At 33.6% G+C, this 17992-nt stretch overlaps 2 protein-coding genes across 2 annotated transcripts in view; both read right to left on the minus strand.

The window, feature by feature from the left end:
* Nucleotides 1-11283: 11283 nt before the first annotated feature.
* LOC117114239 lies at nucleotides 11284-14210 on the minus strand. The gene is made up of 4 exons (XM_033257845.1): nucleotides 13957-14210; nucleotides 12847-12975; nucleotides 12111-12205; nucleotides 11284-11904 (listed from the first exon to the last, which is right to left on the minus strand). The coding sequence occupies exons 1-4, from the start codon at nucleotides 14123-14125 to the stop codon at nucleotides 11569-11571; spliced, it is 729 nt and encodes a 242-aa protein (XP_033113736.1). The 5' UTR covers nucleotides 14126-14210; the 3' UTR covers nucleotides 11284-11568.
* Nucleotides 14211-15239: 1029 nt separating this feature from the next.
* The window catches only part of LOC117114406, a 3625-nt gene continuing 872 nt past the window's right edge, over nucleotides 15240-17992 (minus strand). The window contains exons 2-4 of the mRNA XM_033258078.1: nucleotides 16637-16771; nucleotides 16043-16137; nucleotides 15240-15554 (exon numbers count right to left, since the gene is read on the minus strand). Coding sequence (XP_033113969.1) covers nucleotides 15240-15554; nucleotides 16043-16137; nucleotides 16637-16771 — 545 coding nt within the window. The remainder of the gene's footprint in view (nucleotides 15555-16042; nucleotides 16138-16636; nucleotides 16772-17992) is intronic.

Below are 17992 nucleotides of genomic sequence, written 5' to 3' on the forward strand. Positions count from 1 at the left end.
ATATATATATAAATACATATATATATACAACTATATACATATATATAAATACTTTATATACAAGTATCTCATTGGAGATCCAGCAAGCTGAATGTAGTGCACAGAAGAGGGTGTATCTTATACATTCCTGGCAATCTAATCACGTGTGATATTAGTGCTACCCTGTACCATAATTTACTGTACCTTAATATATAAAATGTAACACCTGAAGAGATAAACTCTAAATCGTCTTACAGTAATGCTTTTTACATATATATAAAGTCTAAATGATAAAGAAAAAGTATCTGCGAATGCAACAAAATTTGTTCCATCGGGATTCGAACCCGGACTTTCTACTTTCCACACAAACGCCTTAACCAGCTGGGCTTTCGTTGGAAGTTCCAATCCGATTGAATGCAATTCATTTCGCACTCTATGGTATGAAAATACAAGCCTAATTTTTGACGCATACACGTTAAACCATGGCGGAAATATATATTTCCTCCATGGTTAAACAGATTTCAATATGATAAGACGAGATCTCCGAAGAGATACTGTATTATAAGAAATGTAACACGTGAAGAGATAAACGCTAAATCGGCTTGCGGTAATGCTTATACATATTGTTACATGCACAGCGCAAACAGAGAATAGGCGACACAATGAGTTGGATTTATATGCAATATGTACATTTTATTAGGCAAGTTGCTGGTAACACAATCAAATACATAAAATGTATTCGAGAACTTACAGATTTAGTGGAGCCTAAAGCTAAATAAGTCTGGCGTCTGAAACTGGATGCCTGTAGGAAACTTAATGATCTACGGTAGACTGACCAACTTGAAGACTAAGACGAAGAATAAGACAAGACTAACTAAAATTCTAAAATCATATCCAATATATACTCTTCTCCATGATATGTTAACTAATTAAGCCATACTTTAAGATGAGTAAAATTCATTCACAAGTTTGGTACAAGTGTGGTGTCATGATGCCATTATTACTTGTCAAACAAGTAGTTGATTTATATGATGAATTTTGTACACACTATTGTTGATACTATGGTTACTACACACAAAGTATCCAATATATATAATGATATAAAATACAATATACTAGAGATAATCTACCATAAATGTATTAGGTGTATGTCCTAACATAACGTAAACTCCTGGTATACAAGCCCCAGGGCTTAATATCTGAGAAGAAGCTATATTGGAATGAAGCCCCTCTCTCTAATTTGTAAAAGCAATCTCGAAAAGAAGATCCAATCTTGTGTAGTTTTCCCTGTGGCCGTTACTTTTTGTTGCAATAATTTTTAATCTTGATTTTTTTTCTTTGTAAATTAGTTATCTTTTATAAATTTGTTCATTTAAAGATATTTTTATTTATGTTAGTTTAATTAATTGTCTTCTTTTTAATTCTATTGATTAATTTATTATTTCATATATTTTCCTGTTTAATGTGTCAATTCTAGTTTTTTTCATTTTTAAAAATTTATATTTTTAATGTTTTCATTAAATCATTATTTTTTTTACATTTTCTGATTTTTTAAATTTTTCTGTTTTAATGAAATTAATTTGTTTTATGTTAAAGATGTAGTCTAATTTTTATTCTTTTGCCTTTGATTGTATGTACTGAGGGCCCCAATTGATCAGCTCTGGTTTGATGGACAAAATATTGTTGAAATAAATAAATGAATAAGTCTATCTATCTATTTATTTTTTTGTTTATTTGTTTATTTGTTTGTTTATTTATTTGTTTATTTATTTAATTATTTATATATATCAATCATAGTGAAATGATAATACATCATATATATATATATATATACACCTGTTTATTACGTCACATTTTGTAATAGTCATACTAAAGACGACATAAAAATAACTTGTATGTCAAGGCTCCGAATTATTAATAAATTGGAACAGAAATTGATTTTTAAATTAGCTACCATTGCCCCTTCTGGACTAAATGTCTCTTTCAATGCTTTTAACGTTTGAATTTAAGCACTATGATTCGTGATAACATCTCCATATAGACCTACTAGGAATTATTATGCCTTATTTCTATTTTGATTTTAATATTTTTATGTTTATAATTTTATGTTGAATTTTGAAATTGAATTCAGTAGCTAGGCGCCATTGATTCTACTAGAATTTATTCATGCTTTTATAATTTATTATGCCATTTATTAGGCCTACTCTGCTCTGTTCTTAAACTGTATTAAACCTCAGAATTTAGTGAAACGTCAGGCGCAGCACTGGTGTTGCGAACTGTAGATTTGTCATACTAGAAGTCAATAATGAATTTCGGTTAGGAGAGGACAATTTTAATAATATTAATTCAATAATCATTATTATTATTAAATAATAATATTAATAGTATTATTAGACCGTTGTTAGGCTGAATTTCCATACAATCGCTACACGCTTTCGCCGACAGCGTTCGATGATGCTGATTGGTCGGTCGAATCAGGGACTCTTCCCAATTGCGTCGTGGACTGCTACGCAGTACAACGCGCATCCATTTACACTCTTAAATTAATTTGATTGGAATTTTCAGTTTTTGTATTTTTATACCCAACATCCAAGACTATATAAATCTATTATTATTATTATTATTATTACTATTATTATTACTATTATTATTACTATTATTATTACTATTATTATTACTATTATTATTACTATTATTATTACTATTATTATTATTATTATTATTATTATTATTATTATTATTATTATTATTATTATTATAATTGTGGAACTAAAAAAAGTAATACCTCTCGTAACTCATGCTACAATTTGTCCGGCCATATACGTAAACGTATTGTTCTACTTATTCAACATTTTTTGTTTGTTTTTATTTTAGTTTAATAGTAATCACTTGTAAAATGATCAAACCAATTCATTTAATCAAAAACTGAAAATAATCAAAAATACATCTCTTGGTAACACATGCTACGTATATATATTTAGTGCATCCCAAGCCACCTTCTGTAAAGATTCAGGAAGGGAAGTATTCATACAAATAATGGTTGTTTGACACCATTACTAGTACAGGTGCAATTTTTAGAATAGTACGGTACACCTGCAAGAAAGCTGATGTTTGCTGTTTAGTGGCATAGAACTACCTGGACACTCTTACTGCATCACTAACTCATGTTACTGGTGACTAATGCTACAGTTTTTAATGGGCCATTATTATTATATTATGGATAGTGTTTTATCCAATTTCTTACTATTTATACTTAAAGAGCAACTAGTATTAGAAGAATTATCCATCACAAAATGTGGGAAGGTTTTAAATATATAATAAAAAAATCAATCTGTCGGTAACTCATGCTTCCTATATATGGTACTTAAAGATACATTAAGAGAGGTATTCATACATGGCTGTTCATAGCACTGTCTCTGACAGGTGTAGTTGCAAACTAGTCCACCAGATAGGAGTCTCACCCTTGCTGCTGTTTAGTGGCATAAATCTACAATATTGTAACCCATGCTGCATCGGTAACTCATGCTGCGGTTTTCAATGGGCCATTATTTTATGGTGGGTAGTGTTTCATCCAATTTCTTATTATTTATACTTCAGGAACAATTAGTAGTAGAAAAATAATAAGTGCCATCACAAAAAGTGGACAAGATTGATGATACACATACACATTCAGTTCACAATAAGTCTCGCACTGAAATGATACATGAGGAAAATATTCATATCGGTTGTTATTCCTGAAAGATCATATGCCGTTTAAAATTTATCCACATTAAAGGGAAAATAGTCATGCCTGAAAAATACAGCCCATTGGTAAAATCATAAATAAATATTACTTTTTTTCAATTAAATTATACTAATAATGAATAAACCGATTTTATTAGAAGAAAACCATATCATTCATCCTGAAAAAAGTTTATAACCTGAGCCTTGTATGTGTTTCAAAAAATATCTAGGTGAAAAAATATCTGTATACAATTTAATTGTTTTGTCATGTCCACTTTGGCATGAAATTAACATATATAATATATATATATATCTGTCTCTTATACACATCTAGATGTGTATAAGAGTATAATTCATAAGCTACATGTTGAAATGAGTAATATATTTACACAGTATCTCATAGAGTGAATCTGTTGAATGACGATGCCCGAAACTGTATCCTGCATTTATACTTGTGGTATATAATATTCTAAGCGTTATGATAATGGCAATAATATAGCTATGCCTTTTCGCTAATACAATTTGGCTGTAACAATTACCGTTGGAAACGTATCTCCAATATCGTTATACAGATTTTACTTACAACTGTCCTTGAAAAAATTACTGCTGTCTCTGATTGCGTTATAGCAGAAGGAATTAAAAAAAAATAAAATGTTATAATGTCATATAATTACCTATCATAATGCAGACACCCTGGGGCATAAAGGAATAGGGCCTACACAGCGTCTCTTTTTTTACGATCTGAAAAAATTGAAACCCGATAATTTACTCGGAAGTTGAGACACTCAGAGAAAGTAAAAAATACATTAAATAAAGATTGATAGATCTAGTTTACCCTGTCATGTCACCTTAAAAAGAAATGAATCATTCTTCCAGATCCGCAATGTAATACTTAATAGTGAGTACTTATTTCTGTGACAGGATGAACGTTTATCTTTATATGTCCTTTGATTTATTTAAAACTCAGCATTTTTGGCACAGAAACCCGTCAAAAATACCAAGTTCACACTTAAATGGCTTTTTACGAGTCATGAATAGATTCAAACGTGTGTAAAATTTAAGCATTCTCAAGTTCTATTTTTGCAGTGACTGTAAAGCAGAGTGTACATGGGCTGTACGTGCTCCACTGTAATGTAGCACGTCATGTAGAGCCATGATTATGGAAATGTGCGCTCGTTATATAACCTTAGTATGCAGCCTGATATAGCAACTCTAGAGACCCCCACTGTGATATAGACAGTATTTCGTGTAATTAAGTGGATAATTCGCAATGTTCTGCAGATTTTTTTTTAAGTACGCCTGGCCGATTATTCTAATGAATTATAATTTAATGAAAGAGCTTGCAGTGGTGATATTTAGATTTAGTCAAGCTAATGAAAATGATACCGTTTTCTTAATGATGTTCCCCTTGTTCCAGTAACATCTCCTTTGATGGTCGAATGATATTAAAGAAGCTTAGAACGAATATTATAGGCCTATAATAATAATAATAATAATAATAATAATAATAATAATAATAATAATAATAATAATAATAAAATGATAATAATAATGATAATAATAATGATGATGACGATGATGATGATGATAATGATGATGATGAACAAATATATAAATAAATATACTGATATACTGATGATTGGTGGAAAACCAAATAACTGAGACTATGCGTAATAAGCTAATCTACGTGGTTTCAAACAATAAATAATAATAACAATAATAATAATAGTGATAAAAATAATAGTAATAATAACAATAATATTATGAATAATAAAAGGCACAACAATTATCGTTAAATTAATGGTTATAAACATTATATAGGCCTATAAATATCTTTCTCTCGCTCAGAGAATTTTTACAAACAAAAATTTAAAATTAGTAATTGAAAACACAACCGAAAAGTACAAACTACTAAAAAACACTTTATAACTTATTTAATTGTCGTTAATGCGTCATGTGTCCATGCGGGGTTATAAAATATTTATATTTTATGATATTTCTGGAACCATTAATTATTCTTCAAATGTTAGTTACGCAATAATAATTGTAGTTTTATTGGCTATGGATTGCTTCTGATAATGGCTGATACACACAGTCTTCTATCGGGTTACCGTTCCATAATTCGCCACCTTTATCTTATATTCTAATACCTGGTTCCGGTTCCATTTTCTAACATGGACCTTTCTGCTACACTGTAAAAAGAGCGTTTCGTCTTTGGTGACACGTTTAAAGCTAAACGTGTTTAGGCCCGGCCTAATGTGTTGAGGTTTCAGACGTGTTTAGCATTAGACGGGCTTAGGTATTTGACATCATGATGTCAAATACTTATGCACATTTAATTTTAAACACGTCAAGATCCAAAGCACATTAAGATATATCTAAACACGTTTAGCTTTTAAAAACGTGTCACCAAAGGCGGGCCAACATTGCGTGGAGTTTTGTGTTTAGTTCCTCCACGCTGATTTTTACAGTGTAGACGCAATTTGATTAAATATACGTTGTGTAGAGAACGTAGGACGATCACGCATGAGTGAATCTGTTCTAGAATAGTGTCGTCGGGCAAATCGAAAGCTCCCTTTTTATTTCTACAAGTTTGTGGAACAAGCGCGTATTATTAGCTCTGTTCTGATTGGTTAGTTAATTTTGATTGACACTCCGGGAAGATACATTAAGTCACTTACGTTACGTTGATTCCCAGTGAAACCCGTGTTTACAATTGAATGATAAATACTGCAAAAATTACTTAATTTATTGAAATTTGTTTTGTTTACAACGACGAAACTTTTCCATCCTTAAGTTTGTATAATGTGTATGTTACACTTATAACAGAACAAAACAATAGACTGTAAAGAAAAACAGTAACACCTGACCTAAAACAGAGGCGTTTTTCCTATAACTGGGAAGCTACTTACATGGCAAGAATGTATAATACATACTCAAAGTATTGAAATGCACGCCATTGTGTTGGGATTCAATATTTCGACATTAATTATGTCATTATCAGAAAAAAATTTAAATTGTAATTTAAACTGAAGATCAAAACATTCGTACTCTACTGATCAAAACTACCACAAAAACGAAGAAAGCTTCTTTGAAGCTTTCAGCCCACCCGTTAAACAATGGGTGTAGTCTACTAGCAAACGTATTTTTAAACAATAACGTAGACCAGTTTTGGGAGCCTGTCAATATTAAGTATTAGAAAATATTAAACCTAATTTATTACATAGGCCTACATTACAGACCACATCAGCATTTTCAAGTATTCCTTGTAAGCCTAAAACATGGCTTCAAAATATTGGCTAGTTGACCTTTCATAACAAGCTAAGATCGCACATGTATTTCTGGATTACTTATAATAAGACAGTGGCGGATTTAGATAGGGGAGATTGGGGCGTACGCCCCCTCTATTTTTAGTAAAGTATTTTTTGTGAACTATATCAGAAAATTACCTAAACGGTAAAAAATCAATCAAAACCGACATCTAATTAATAAAGGTGCTAGAGGTTGATGGGAAATTAGCCCCGTGCACCCCTACCAGGGGCTCTTCCCTGAGACTCTCACTCAGTTCGCACATTCACACCCGCTCTTTCTTTCGGGGCTATCCGCCCCTGCTACAGATTCAAAGCGTGTCAGTTATCAATGCGATAAAAGAAGACATAGACGTGAGAAAAAATTACTGCACTACACTCACTTGTAAAAGTAATAAATATGGTAGTAGGCCTACAGGCGACACCACACACTCACGCTGTTCTCCTCGGCATTTATAGCACTTACTGTATTTGTCCTTTTGTGATTAAACAAAATTTCAGCTTGAATCATTTTATTCAACGTTTTACTCATAATTTACTACCTTATGCCTTTGTCATTTGTTATAGTATTGATTGCTATGGATATGTGTTTCTGAAATAAAAGTTGAATTTAATTTAATTTAATTACGTTAATGCTTTATTTATTCGATGCTATCTATGATTAAATAGAATAGTTGTAAATGTTTTAGCAAGAAATGTACACTCTATCTATATATGGAACTAATATTTGGATGAATGCATCTTAAGGAATTACAATACACTCGGTGTTATTTCCATATTGGACAATATAATTGAAATCTGAAATTGAATCTTAGCACAAGACCCACTCTCAAAAGTTGTAACCTTTTATATAGACTGCACACTCCTAACCGAGGATTTCATTTGTTTGAATTTGTCCACACTATAATATTTTGTGCGACAAAAATGTAATGTGCCCATGTGCGGACATGATAATGTCATATTATACCCAAATATGGGCATACCACATTTTGTTGTCACATAAAATTTGATGTGTGGACATGGCGTTACAACATGGTGCTACTAAAACCAAAATATTGCCCGTCGTGTCATAAGATGCTCAATAACTTTATGTTATAAATGCATAATGTACCCACCTCCCTTGTATGCAAACTCCAGATGTGCCTACTTCATGGTAATGTTGTTGAAACATTTCATAATTGCAGATGTCATCGCCACCGGTGTGTAATCAGTATGTGAACAGACACTTCTTTCTTTTGAGACAAGCACCATATAAGCCTATTGGCAATTTTCCCGGAACACAGAAACAATTTGTCGGAGCATTATTTTATTAATTTATTCCATATTTTATCAGGGCTACCGCCGGTAGTGGTGTGTTTCCTGAATTCCAGAAGATTTGTTTCTAACATAATCTATACTAACATTTCAAATGATTATTTCAATTCTGTTATTTCATTAGAATATTGTGTAGGCCTATGTCAAATCTCAATCGAAATTGTTCAGTTCGCTGACAATTGTAAGGACTTGCCTCCGATGTCGTTTTTCAACTTGAGTTCTTCGGATGCAAAGTATGTTTAAATATTTCCAAAGAGTAGATACTTGTGTAAGAATCAATAAAACCAACTTTTAATAGCAATAATTAAAGAATTTTATATGATAAATATTGTTACAGGTTTTGCCGCCTGTTTCAGGAAGTAGCGGACTAACATCTCGTATTATCTGTACTGCATGGTCGTGTATTGAGTTGTCATGGCCTTGGAGAGAAAATAGAAAAAGGGAAAGAGAACTACGGTATTATAATAAATTTAGTGTTTTAAATATTTCTCGACGAAACTTAGAATAGAGTCAGCATAAGGTCCTGGTGGACTGTGTACACAGATTGGCATTGTTAACACAGACATCTGAAACCGATGGTAAATAAATTTTAACAAGAAATCAGATAATTATCGGCTTAAAAATATCTTTTTATAGAATACCAAATAAGAATAATAATAATAAGAAACATTAGGCTAGGCTAGGTGGGATTAGAATAAACAGCCTAAACAAGTAAACAGGAAGGGCAAAACTAAAAACTATATATATATATATATATATATCGTACGCAAATCGCCAAGGCTTCCTTCCGTTGACGTACAGGTAATTATTGACCCCTAAACTTTTAAATCGCTAAGGCTTCCGTTGATGTACAGGTAACACTTGACCCTTTGGACTCTCAAATCGCCAAGGCTTTCTTTTACGTAATCATTTACTATCAAGCTATAAAGGTCTTTTATCATAAGCGTGCGTCTAGTCGGGAAAATTACTGATATAATTATCGTATTTAGCATTATTTCTTGCTTGTATGTCAAATAGGCCTAAGTCATTAACAGTTTGAAGGACAGGCAAGACACTCTGTCGTGGTAAAAACTATGTTATAGAGGGCGGTGTAAAAGTTGCGCACCATAACATCAAAGATGATCCCTATATTTTAACTATTTTGCGAGATTTTGTGTAGGTTTAAATAGCACAGTATCATAACATATTATATTGTCCGACTGTTATCGATAGGTTTATTAGCGTAGAAAGTACCTCCAAGTGTCTAAGTATGTCGTTTGTCTTTACAGCCTGTATGTCCTGCATCAAAATTACATATATAAATTAAACAATAGACATCACTTAACATGTCTTCCGCTCTCGTTGTCGCACTAATTCTGTAATGCATCATCTTCATAATGCTTTTTTTCTCGCTGGTGGGATGATCCGCCTACTAGTATAAAATGAGCTTGAGATAAATTAGAAAACGTTGTACACAATCATAATTTATAGAGTACATACTGATCAGTAGACCAGCTTATATTGAAAAACCATGTTATTTCTCGGTGAATTGTGATTATTTTTAAGTAACAGAACACAGACAGTAACCGAACGGTCCACTGATTAATCTCAGATAAGATAGTATAATACATAGGCCTACTCCAAGTATCAAAATGCACGCCATCGTGTCGGGATTCAATATTTCGACATTAATTATGTCATCATCAGGAACTACTTTTCCTGATGATGACATAGGCCTAATTAATGTCAAAATATTAAACCCCGACACGATGGCGTGCATTTCGATACAGACAGTGACGTATCTAGAAAAAATATCCCTCCAGTCTCCCCTCCCCCACACACACATTGAAAATGTTCGAAACAAAATTAAATCACTCTAGTCTATAGATAAATATCACCTTATTTTGCGAGCTAGTGCCACCTCAATTCACCATCGCCCCCACCCCCGCATTTCAAGACTTATAGGCACTCCACTGTACACAGAAAAATAAAGGAACTACTTTTATATTCATCACCCCATTGTGTGATATATGTGATATATGAGGTACAGCAATGTGTAGTTGTATAATTCTGGATTGAAACAATCGATAAAAAATAATCAGAATAGAGGATACTTAATACTGTGTTATTACATTGGTGTCAGTGGCGTAATGCCTATGCGCTCTCGTGCGGCCGTCCACAGCCCCCCCCCCCTACCCATATGTTCTTCGATCTAGCACCCTGACCCAAAAGAGCTTTGTTGATACATAACAGTATAATGTGTCTCTGGCATCGACTATGGAAATGTGGCAAAATTTAAAAAGAATTTGAGGATAAAAAGTATATTCTATCAAATTTTAAATCTTCTTAGCTCAGCCCTGACCATGGCTGGGCTGGGCTGAGGCCGGGTATAGACTCTCCATCTGTGAGAGTCCATCCATGCCCCTCACCCTCTATTTCATATTCCTGGATTCGCCACTGATATCCTCATTTATTTTGTCGTTAAAACATTTAGAATATAATGACAAACATTAAGAAAAGAGCAAAAACCCAGAGGATCCACTAATTAGTCTTAAATGAAACAATAAGACAGAACTCCGAAAAGAGACAGAGACATTTTGAGATTCAACGTTTCGATCTATATGATCATTTTCAAGAATACTGAGAAAAGAGCACATTTAAATCCCTCAATAGAATTGGTGATCGGGACCAGGGCACCCTTTCTCATAAAGCCACAGGTCCCCGGTCCCATCGTTACGCCACTGATTGATGTTTAACATGCTGCATTACCAAGACTATACAAAAGGCAGCTTTAAAAGTAAAATGCGTAGACTTAGATATTTTTACCCACTTGTGAATTAAGTTTTGATTTCCAGATCATTCGTTATTTTATGAAAATAAATACCGGTAAATGAGAATTATTTTGTTGTATTGCTGGTTCGATTCATCGAATCATAATTTAAACAGTAAGTTCATCTCCGACACATAACAGTAACGCTTGTTATTTGAAAGACTTTGTTTATTTCCTTTATCATTGTTAAACAATACAAGTATACGCTATGCCTATACAGGTACAGTATTCATCCGCAGTAATGTAAAAGTCATCAATATTATAGCCTAATACCATAGCCTTTACTATTCCATTTGTAATAAAAACATAATATCTAATAAAAATTTTTGATGACTTGCAAAAGATTAATCAGCTTCATCAACAAGTAAACACGATTTGTCCTACTAGAGTGTTTACATTTCTCATACTATGAGATAATTAAAATCGTGATTGAATTTAATTTGGTTTCGGGAACTTATTGTCTGCATGGAACAGAATAGTTTCTGGCATGATCTTATACAGAGAGGTATTCACTTCTGAGATTACGTCAGGACTACTTTGAGCACGAACTTTTCCAACAAAGTCCCACGCTTCAGTAAGATCTGACCCCACACCTGTAAGTTCGGCACGGAGGACGTACGCAAAATTTTTGCGCATAGTAAAGCGCCGGTAAATCCCGATGCTGCCTAGGCCTAGAGACTTTGGCACATTTTCAATTATGAACTGGGCTCCAGATGCTTTCATCCAGTCATCTTCAAAGTCCTTCCTCCTTGGATCCGATTCATCTTCAACCTTTCAGGTTAAAATAAAATACAAGAATTACATCATTATTATAACGTTACATTGTTCCCGTCAGAATAATTATTGATATTATTATTATTATTATTATCAGTATCCTCTAATCACTGTGCGCAAAAATGAATTCATGTCTTATTTTTATGAATGGTGTATGTAAAGGAGTAATAATTCATGAAAAAAGATAGAGGAGCCGAACATACCTTGTAATTTGAGATCAGAAACACCGAGTTGTCACTCTTTGCAAGAGCTGGGGCCCACTGCTGTCCGTCTGCAGTTCCAATCTCACGATATCCACCTGAAAGAAATTGAAATCCATTGTATGAACAAAAGTAGACATTTAGAGATAGAGGCAGGTCTAAATCTGTCAACCACAACCCACTGCATTATTTGTTTTATTTGTATCTAGGAAACGGTGCCCCCGCCCCCCATTTAAAATGTCGGAAGCAAAAAAAAAAAAAAAAAAAATACGCCCAAATAATTAATAATTTCCATTATTACATATCGGGTTTTGGGAGCTGCGCACCCTCACTTAACCATCGAGGTCCCCACCCACTTCACCTAAAATATTAACTCGTTTTAAATATGAAGTGTTTATTATATATTGAATTATATATGCAAACAATATATCATTGTGTTTTTTCTTACATATTGTTATCTACAATATACGTGCTTTAATTAATATTCGTATCGATAACCTAGTCCACATTTCAAGCGCCCTGAGCATCTTACATTAGATGGATTTGTGCGCTATATAAAACTACACTATTATTATTATTATTATTATTAATTTATCTTGAACGTAAACAGCGCCATCACTAGTTTCGAGAACGTGCCAAATATAGTACAAAATTGTTGAAATTATGCATGACGTCAACATACGACCCCACGCCCCCACGGCTGAACCCGTTGTATTTAGCAACTACCCAAAATATTCACCTGGGTGAGCTTCGATAGCATTTCCACCACTAGTTTTCTGCATCATTTTAAGCCATTCTCCCGCTGGAGGCTTAAAACCATCAAAATCATCACTGTCAAATCCTGCATAGTTGACGAACTTATATAGAGCTATGAAAAAAATAATTTGCAGTGATTAGTGAAAAATAGACCAAGGCTTACGAACCAATAAGTTATTGTTTTAAATGTATAATAGTTCGGGTATACAAGTACAATAACACATCACAAAAAAAAACCAAAACATTGAGAAAAAAAAAGAGCGAAAAAGGAGGACAAGGACCAACAGCCATATCCCCGGAGAGACCAAATAGCGCTTGCTAATAGTAAAGGCCTTTCTAAAAAGTTATTCTGTGTGTTGGTTTTAAAATCCGTTCAGCCATTGGGCGTGTAAGGTGATAGTGTGCAGAACACTTTACTTGTTATTTCTTAAGATTTGCTTTGTCATATTCTTCTATTGTGTTGTGTCGCTGTTCTATGAATGGAACTATAGTATAGAACACTTCCACCACCGCTTAGCATATGTTTTCGTATTTAATTGAATGTCCTCTCAGTCTGGTGTAAGTTTGTAGGCGTACGATTGATCATCTTTAAAAATGAAATCATACTACCTATAATACTACTAGTACTATTCAGAAGTGGCGCCAGGGAGAAAGGGGAAAGGGGTGCCCCCCCCCCCCCGGGCCACAGGTCGGGGAAAACAAGCACTTCGTTGGGGAAAAAAGAAAAAAATTATATGTATTTTTTTTGTTGATAATAGTAGACTTTAAATTCGTTTAAATAAGCATTAATATTAAAATAGTTAAATTATTAAATAAGACGGATCCCCTTAGGAATAATTCCGAGACGCATTGGCTACGCTCGACCACGCCCACCCCGCTCTAGGCACCACCCCTGGTACTATTACCAAAATATAGCTAGGCCTATTAGTAGTAAAGCTAAGCATACAGGATACGCTACAGTACTAATCATTATAGGCAATGCTACTGCTACCATCAAAGATCCTTGTGTAATATATGTGCCTGCATTAATTGCAAGCTCAAGGTAATTACAGTATTTGATTGATTAAGTAGCTTATTGTGTTTATTGGTTTACCTTCCGAGTCCAGGTTTCTATGCAACTGAGTCACTCCAAAATGTTTCGTATTCTGTACAAATGTGGCTGTTTCCCACCAAGAGTCCATAAATGTAGCATAGCCAGTCGGTGCCTCGGCTTTTGTGAAAAAGTTAAACAAAACTCGCCATTTATTTGCCACAGCAGCCATAACGACTAATAGTATGCGATGACTGTCTTTCTGTGTGACCTACCAGGCCAGTGAGCGGATTACCACGCTAGCAGCATTGCCACGCAGGGTCACGATCACTTCTTGTTTACACTGTAAACCATGGTCACTGGTTGTATTATTGCATACTGTGTAATGAATAGAAATCAATCCCTATTCATCGTTTCAAGTGCTTACGAATAAAATTATTGTTAGCTATATGATATTACTGTTATGCCTATTAATATTTTTCGTAGTTTGATTATATATATACAGTATATACATATAATATATTTGTAACCTATTTATAGATCTGGTGATTAATCACCCATTGTATAGTCTTATGTATTCTGTTAAGTTTCTCATTGATACTCATGCGCTGACGAAGGTAACAGGAGTTGCCGAAAATTTCGCTAATAAATATTTCTATGTCTCCTACCTGTCTCTTATACACATCTAGATGTGTATAAGAGACAGAGGGGACGTACTTTCAATTGAAAATGGTAGGGATTTCTCAACCTACGATAGAGACAATGATGGTAAAAATATTGGGCAGTGCGCTGTGACTTTTTCTGGTGGTTGGTGGTATGGATGGTGCTTTAAATGCTGCCTAAATGGCTTGTTAGTAGACTTCAGGTGCGCAATTATTGATGGGTATGGTGCGTATCCCATGCTGTTGTTGAGTCATTCGGAGATGAAGATGAAGAGGCTGTAAGTCGTTTTCTCTTTTGAGGAAACTTGTAATAAAAACAAATTGTAGAATTTTCAAGTGAGTTTAACAATTAGTGTTTAAGATGAAGTACGCATGGAAATTATGTTGAATGATATAGCTCTATTATATTTATTATTTGTAATATTAATGTGGTGAAGACTATTATATTGAATAGAAACAAATCGAGTACATTATACAATTAGCAAGTCAGACCTTAGATTAATCAACGGCTATATACTATAATAGAATACACAATAGAATATTTTTCTATTGTGAAACTGATAATTATTCATATAATATATTATATATATATATATATATATATATATATATATATATATGTTACACGTAAACAAATAAACTCTGAACCGTCATGTGGCAATTATGCTGTAATGAATCTGTCTCTTATACACATCTGAACAGAATAGTTTCTGGCATGATCTTATAAAGAGATGTATTCACTTCTGTGATTAAGTCAGGACTACTTTGAGCACGAACTTTTCCAACAAAGTCCCACGCTTCAGTGAGATCTGAACCCGTAGCTGTAAGTTCGGCCCGCAGGACGTACGAGAAATTTTTGCGCAAAGTAAAGCGCCGGTAAATCCCGATACTTCCTAGGCCTAGAGACTTTGGCGCATTATCAATTATGAACTGGGCTCCAGATGCTTTCATCCAGTCATCTTCAAAGTCCTTCCTCCTTGGATCCGATTCACCTTCAACCTATGTTTAAGATAAAATACGTAAACATTCACGTCATCATACGTCATTAACTATTTAACTGCATGGACGTCACCAGTTTTTTCGTCATTGTCAACACACTTATGTATATTATTATTATTATTATTTTTTTTTTTTTTTATTTATTTTTTATTTATTATATTTGTTATTTATTATTATTGTTATTTATTATTGTTATTGTTATTGTTATGATTATGGTTATTATTATTGTTATTATTATTGTTATTATTGTTATTATTATTATTGTTATTATTATTATTATTATTATTATTGTTACTATTGTTACTATTGTTACTATTGTTATTATTGTTAATATTGTTATTGTTATTATTATTATTATTATTATTATTATTATTAACATCATAATCATTAAATTACAATCATTCTCATAATTCATATTAGGCCTAATTCTATGAATGCAGACGAGTAATCATTCACGGGAATTATTTAAAGCCGAGAACGTACTGTACCTTGTAATTTGAGATCAAAAACACCGAGTTGTCACTCTTTGCAAGAGCCGGGGCCCATCGCTGTCCATCTGCAGTTCCAATCTCGCGATACCCACCTTTAGAAAATGTTCATGATAGTGTTACAAACGTTAAAATTGTATAATGAATTATACGTATTATAGGCCTATGTGAATTTAACATTGAGAGAAAGTTTCTTTGTTAATTAATTGACGCATAAATATACTGCATAAGCATTTTATTTGTGATGTATCTATGCATTAATAATGAATAAACCAGAATTAAAATGTTTATGATATCTTTATTATTATTCCGTATGTAGACCTATAAGCATATAAAATTAGCCTGATAAAATGTAAAATTCTTATATCTTTTATTCTGACGTAAACGATAATGGTCAATACGTATTTTCCAACATTTATCATGTTTTCAACAATTTACAATATTCGATGCCCGAACTTCATATTCTTAATAATATTTCATTAATGTCCGGAATAAAAGTTAATTGATTGACTGATTTGATTGATTAACTGACCGATAAAATATTTACACGAGCCAGGCAGTACCCTCACTAACTTGAAAATGGTACAAATTTACCTTGGAAAACTTCGACGGCATCTCCACCACTCATTTTTTGCATCATTTTAAGCCATTCTTCCGATGGCGGTTTGATACCAAAACCATCAAAATTATCACTGTCAAATCCTGCATAGTTGACAAACTTGTATAAACCTGTGGAGAATAGAATTTTCGATAATGTGATCTGTACGAACCAAAGAGGAAAAAACCCAGCATAGCAGTGACGGATCAGGATTTAGCAATGGGGAGTGGATAATGGGAGGCGAGAAGCACTGAGCGGGGTGGTTTTGGGAGGGCGTACCCACCCATTTGAGGTTTTTTTTTGGAATTAGTAGACGGCTAGACGTTCTTAGATGGAATCTGAAAAGAAGTTAAGCTTAAAATAGAAAGTGTATGTTTTACCAGAGTAACGTATTGTGGACACACGAGGTACACACACAGGACAAGTGATCATTTCCTTTTCACGGTAAACGAAGAGAGTGGGGTGGCTAGCCACCCTATTCACAATCTCCCCCTAGATTCTATTGCCCAGCATTGTGTGTTGTTTCAAAAATTTGATCAGTCATTCAATTAATGTAAGATGATTGTGTGCAGCACTTCTTCATCTTCTTTGTCATAATTTTCTTTTGTTTCAACGTTCTTGAAAATGATGTGACAGTAACTCTCTTAGCTGACATCTCATTTAGCCTATTGATGGGTCTAGCTGCAGTGGTGTCTCTAGAAGTCTTAAAGTGGGGTGCTGAGGGGTCACGACGGTAAGGTGTGCGGCTCCAGGTGCGGATTTAGGGGGCTGGGCCGGCACCTCCCCCCTTTTTTTGGAGAAAAAAAAAGAAAGAAAAAGAAAAAAAATGATCTCCCAAAACGCCTCAGAGGTTATTTTCAGACTCAAAATTTGAAGGTAATTTTCTTTTATTCCCCATTTAATTTTTATTTTCGGTAAAATTTTGGGGCGACTCAAGTTTGATATTCCACCAATAAGCTTATGGATAGAAGATGATTCGCCAAATTATGACATCTGGGATCTTGGAATTCGACATAGACAAGGCGGGAGGGGTGCAGATAGTAAATTTTTCAGATAGGATAATTGCGCTACCTCAGCCCAATCATGATAGGGCGGAGGTACGAAATTTTTATGTTTATGGAACTTGTAGATGGCCGGAAATGACACTGTCAGACTCAAAATTGGAATGTAATATTCTGTTATCCCCCATTTATTTTTAATTTTGTCAAATTTATGGCTCCATCCTGATTTTTTTTAATTTATTCAATACCGTATCCAAGTAAAAGCAATAAAAGAGAAAACATGGAAACAAGATGTACATTGCATATTCCAGTTAAAACAATTTACGTGAACGAAGTCATGGGTATTTCATT

The sequence above is a fragment of the Anneissia japonica genome, unplaced genomic scaffold (genome assembly GCF_011630105.1).
Source record: "Anneissia japonica isolate Jap-2015-1 unplaced genomic scaffold, ASM1163010v1 scaffold199_len4679917_cov187, whole genome shotgun sequence".
NCBI classification, from domain to species: Eukaryota; Metazoa; Echinodermata; class Crinoidea; order Comatulida; family Comatulidae; genus Anneissia; species Anneissia japonica.

Bases quoted from the DNA above. Each gene is read 5' to 3' on its own strand.
- LOC117114239 (XM_033257845.1), bottom strand. From the start codon at position 14,125: ATGGCTGCTGTGGCAAATAAATGGCGAGTTTTGTTTAACTTTTTCACA. The intron at 12,976-13,956 runs GTAAACCAATAA...TTTTTTTCATAG, and splicing joins TAGAAACCTGGACTCGGAAG to CTCTATATAAGTTCGTCAAC. The intron at 12,206-12,846 runs GTGAATATTTTG...AATTTCTTTCAG, and splicing joins TGCTATCGAAGCTCACCCAG to GTGGATATCGTGAGATTGGA.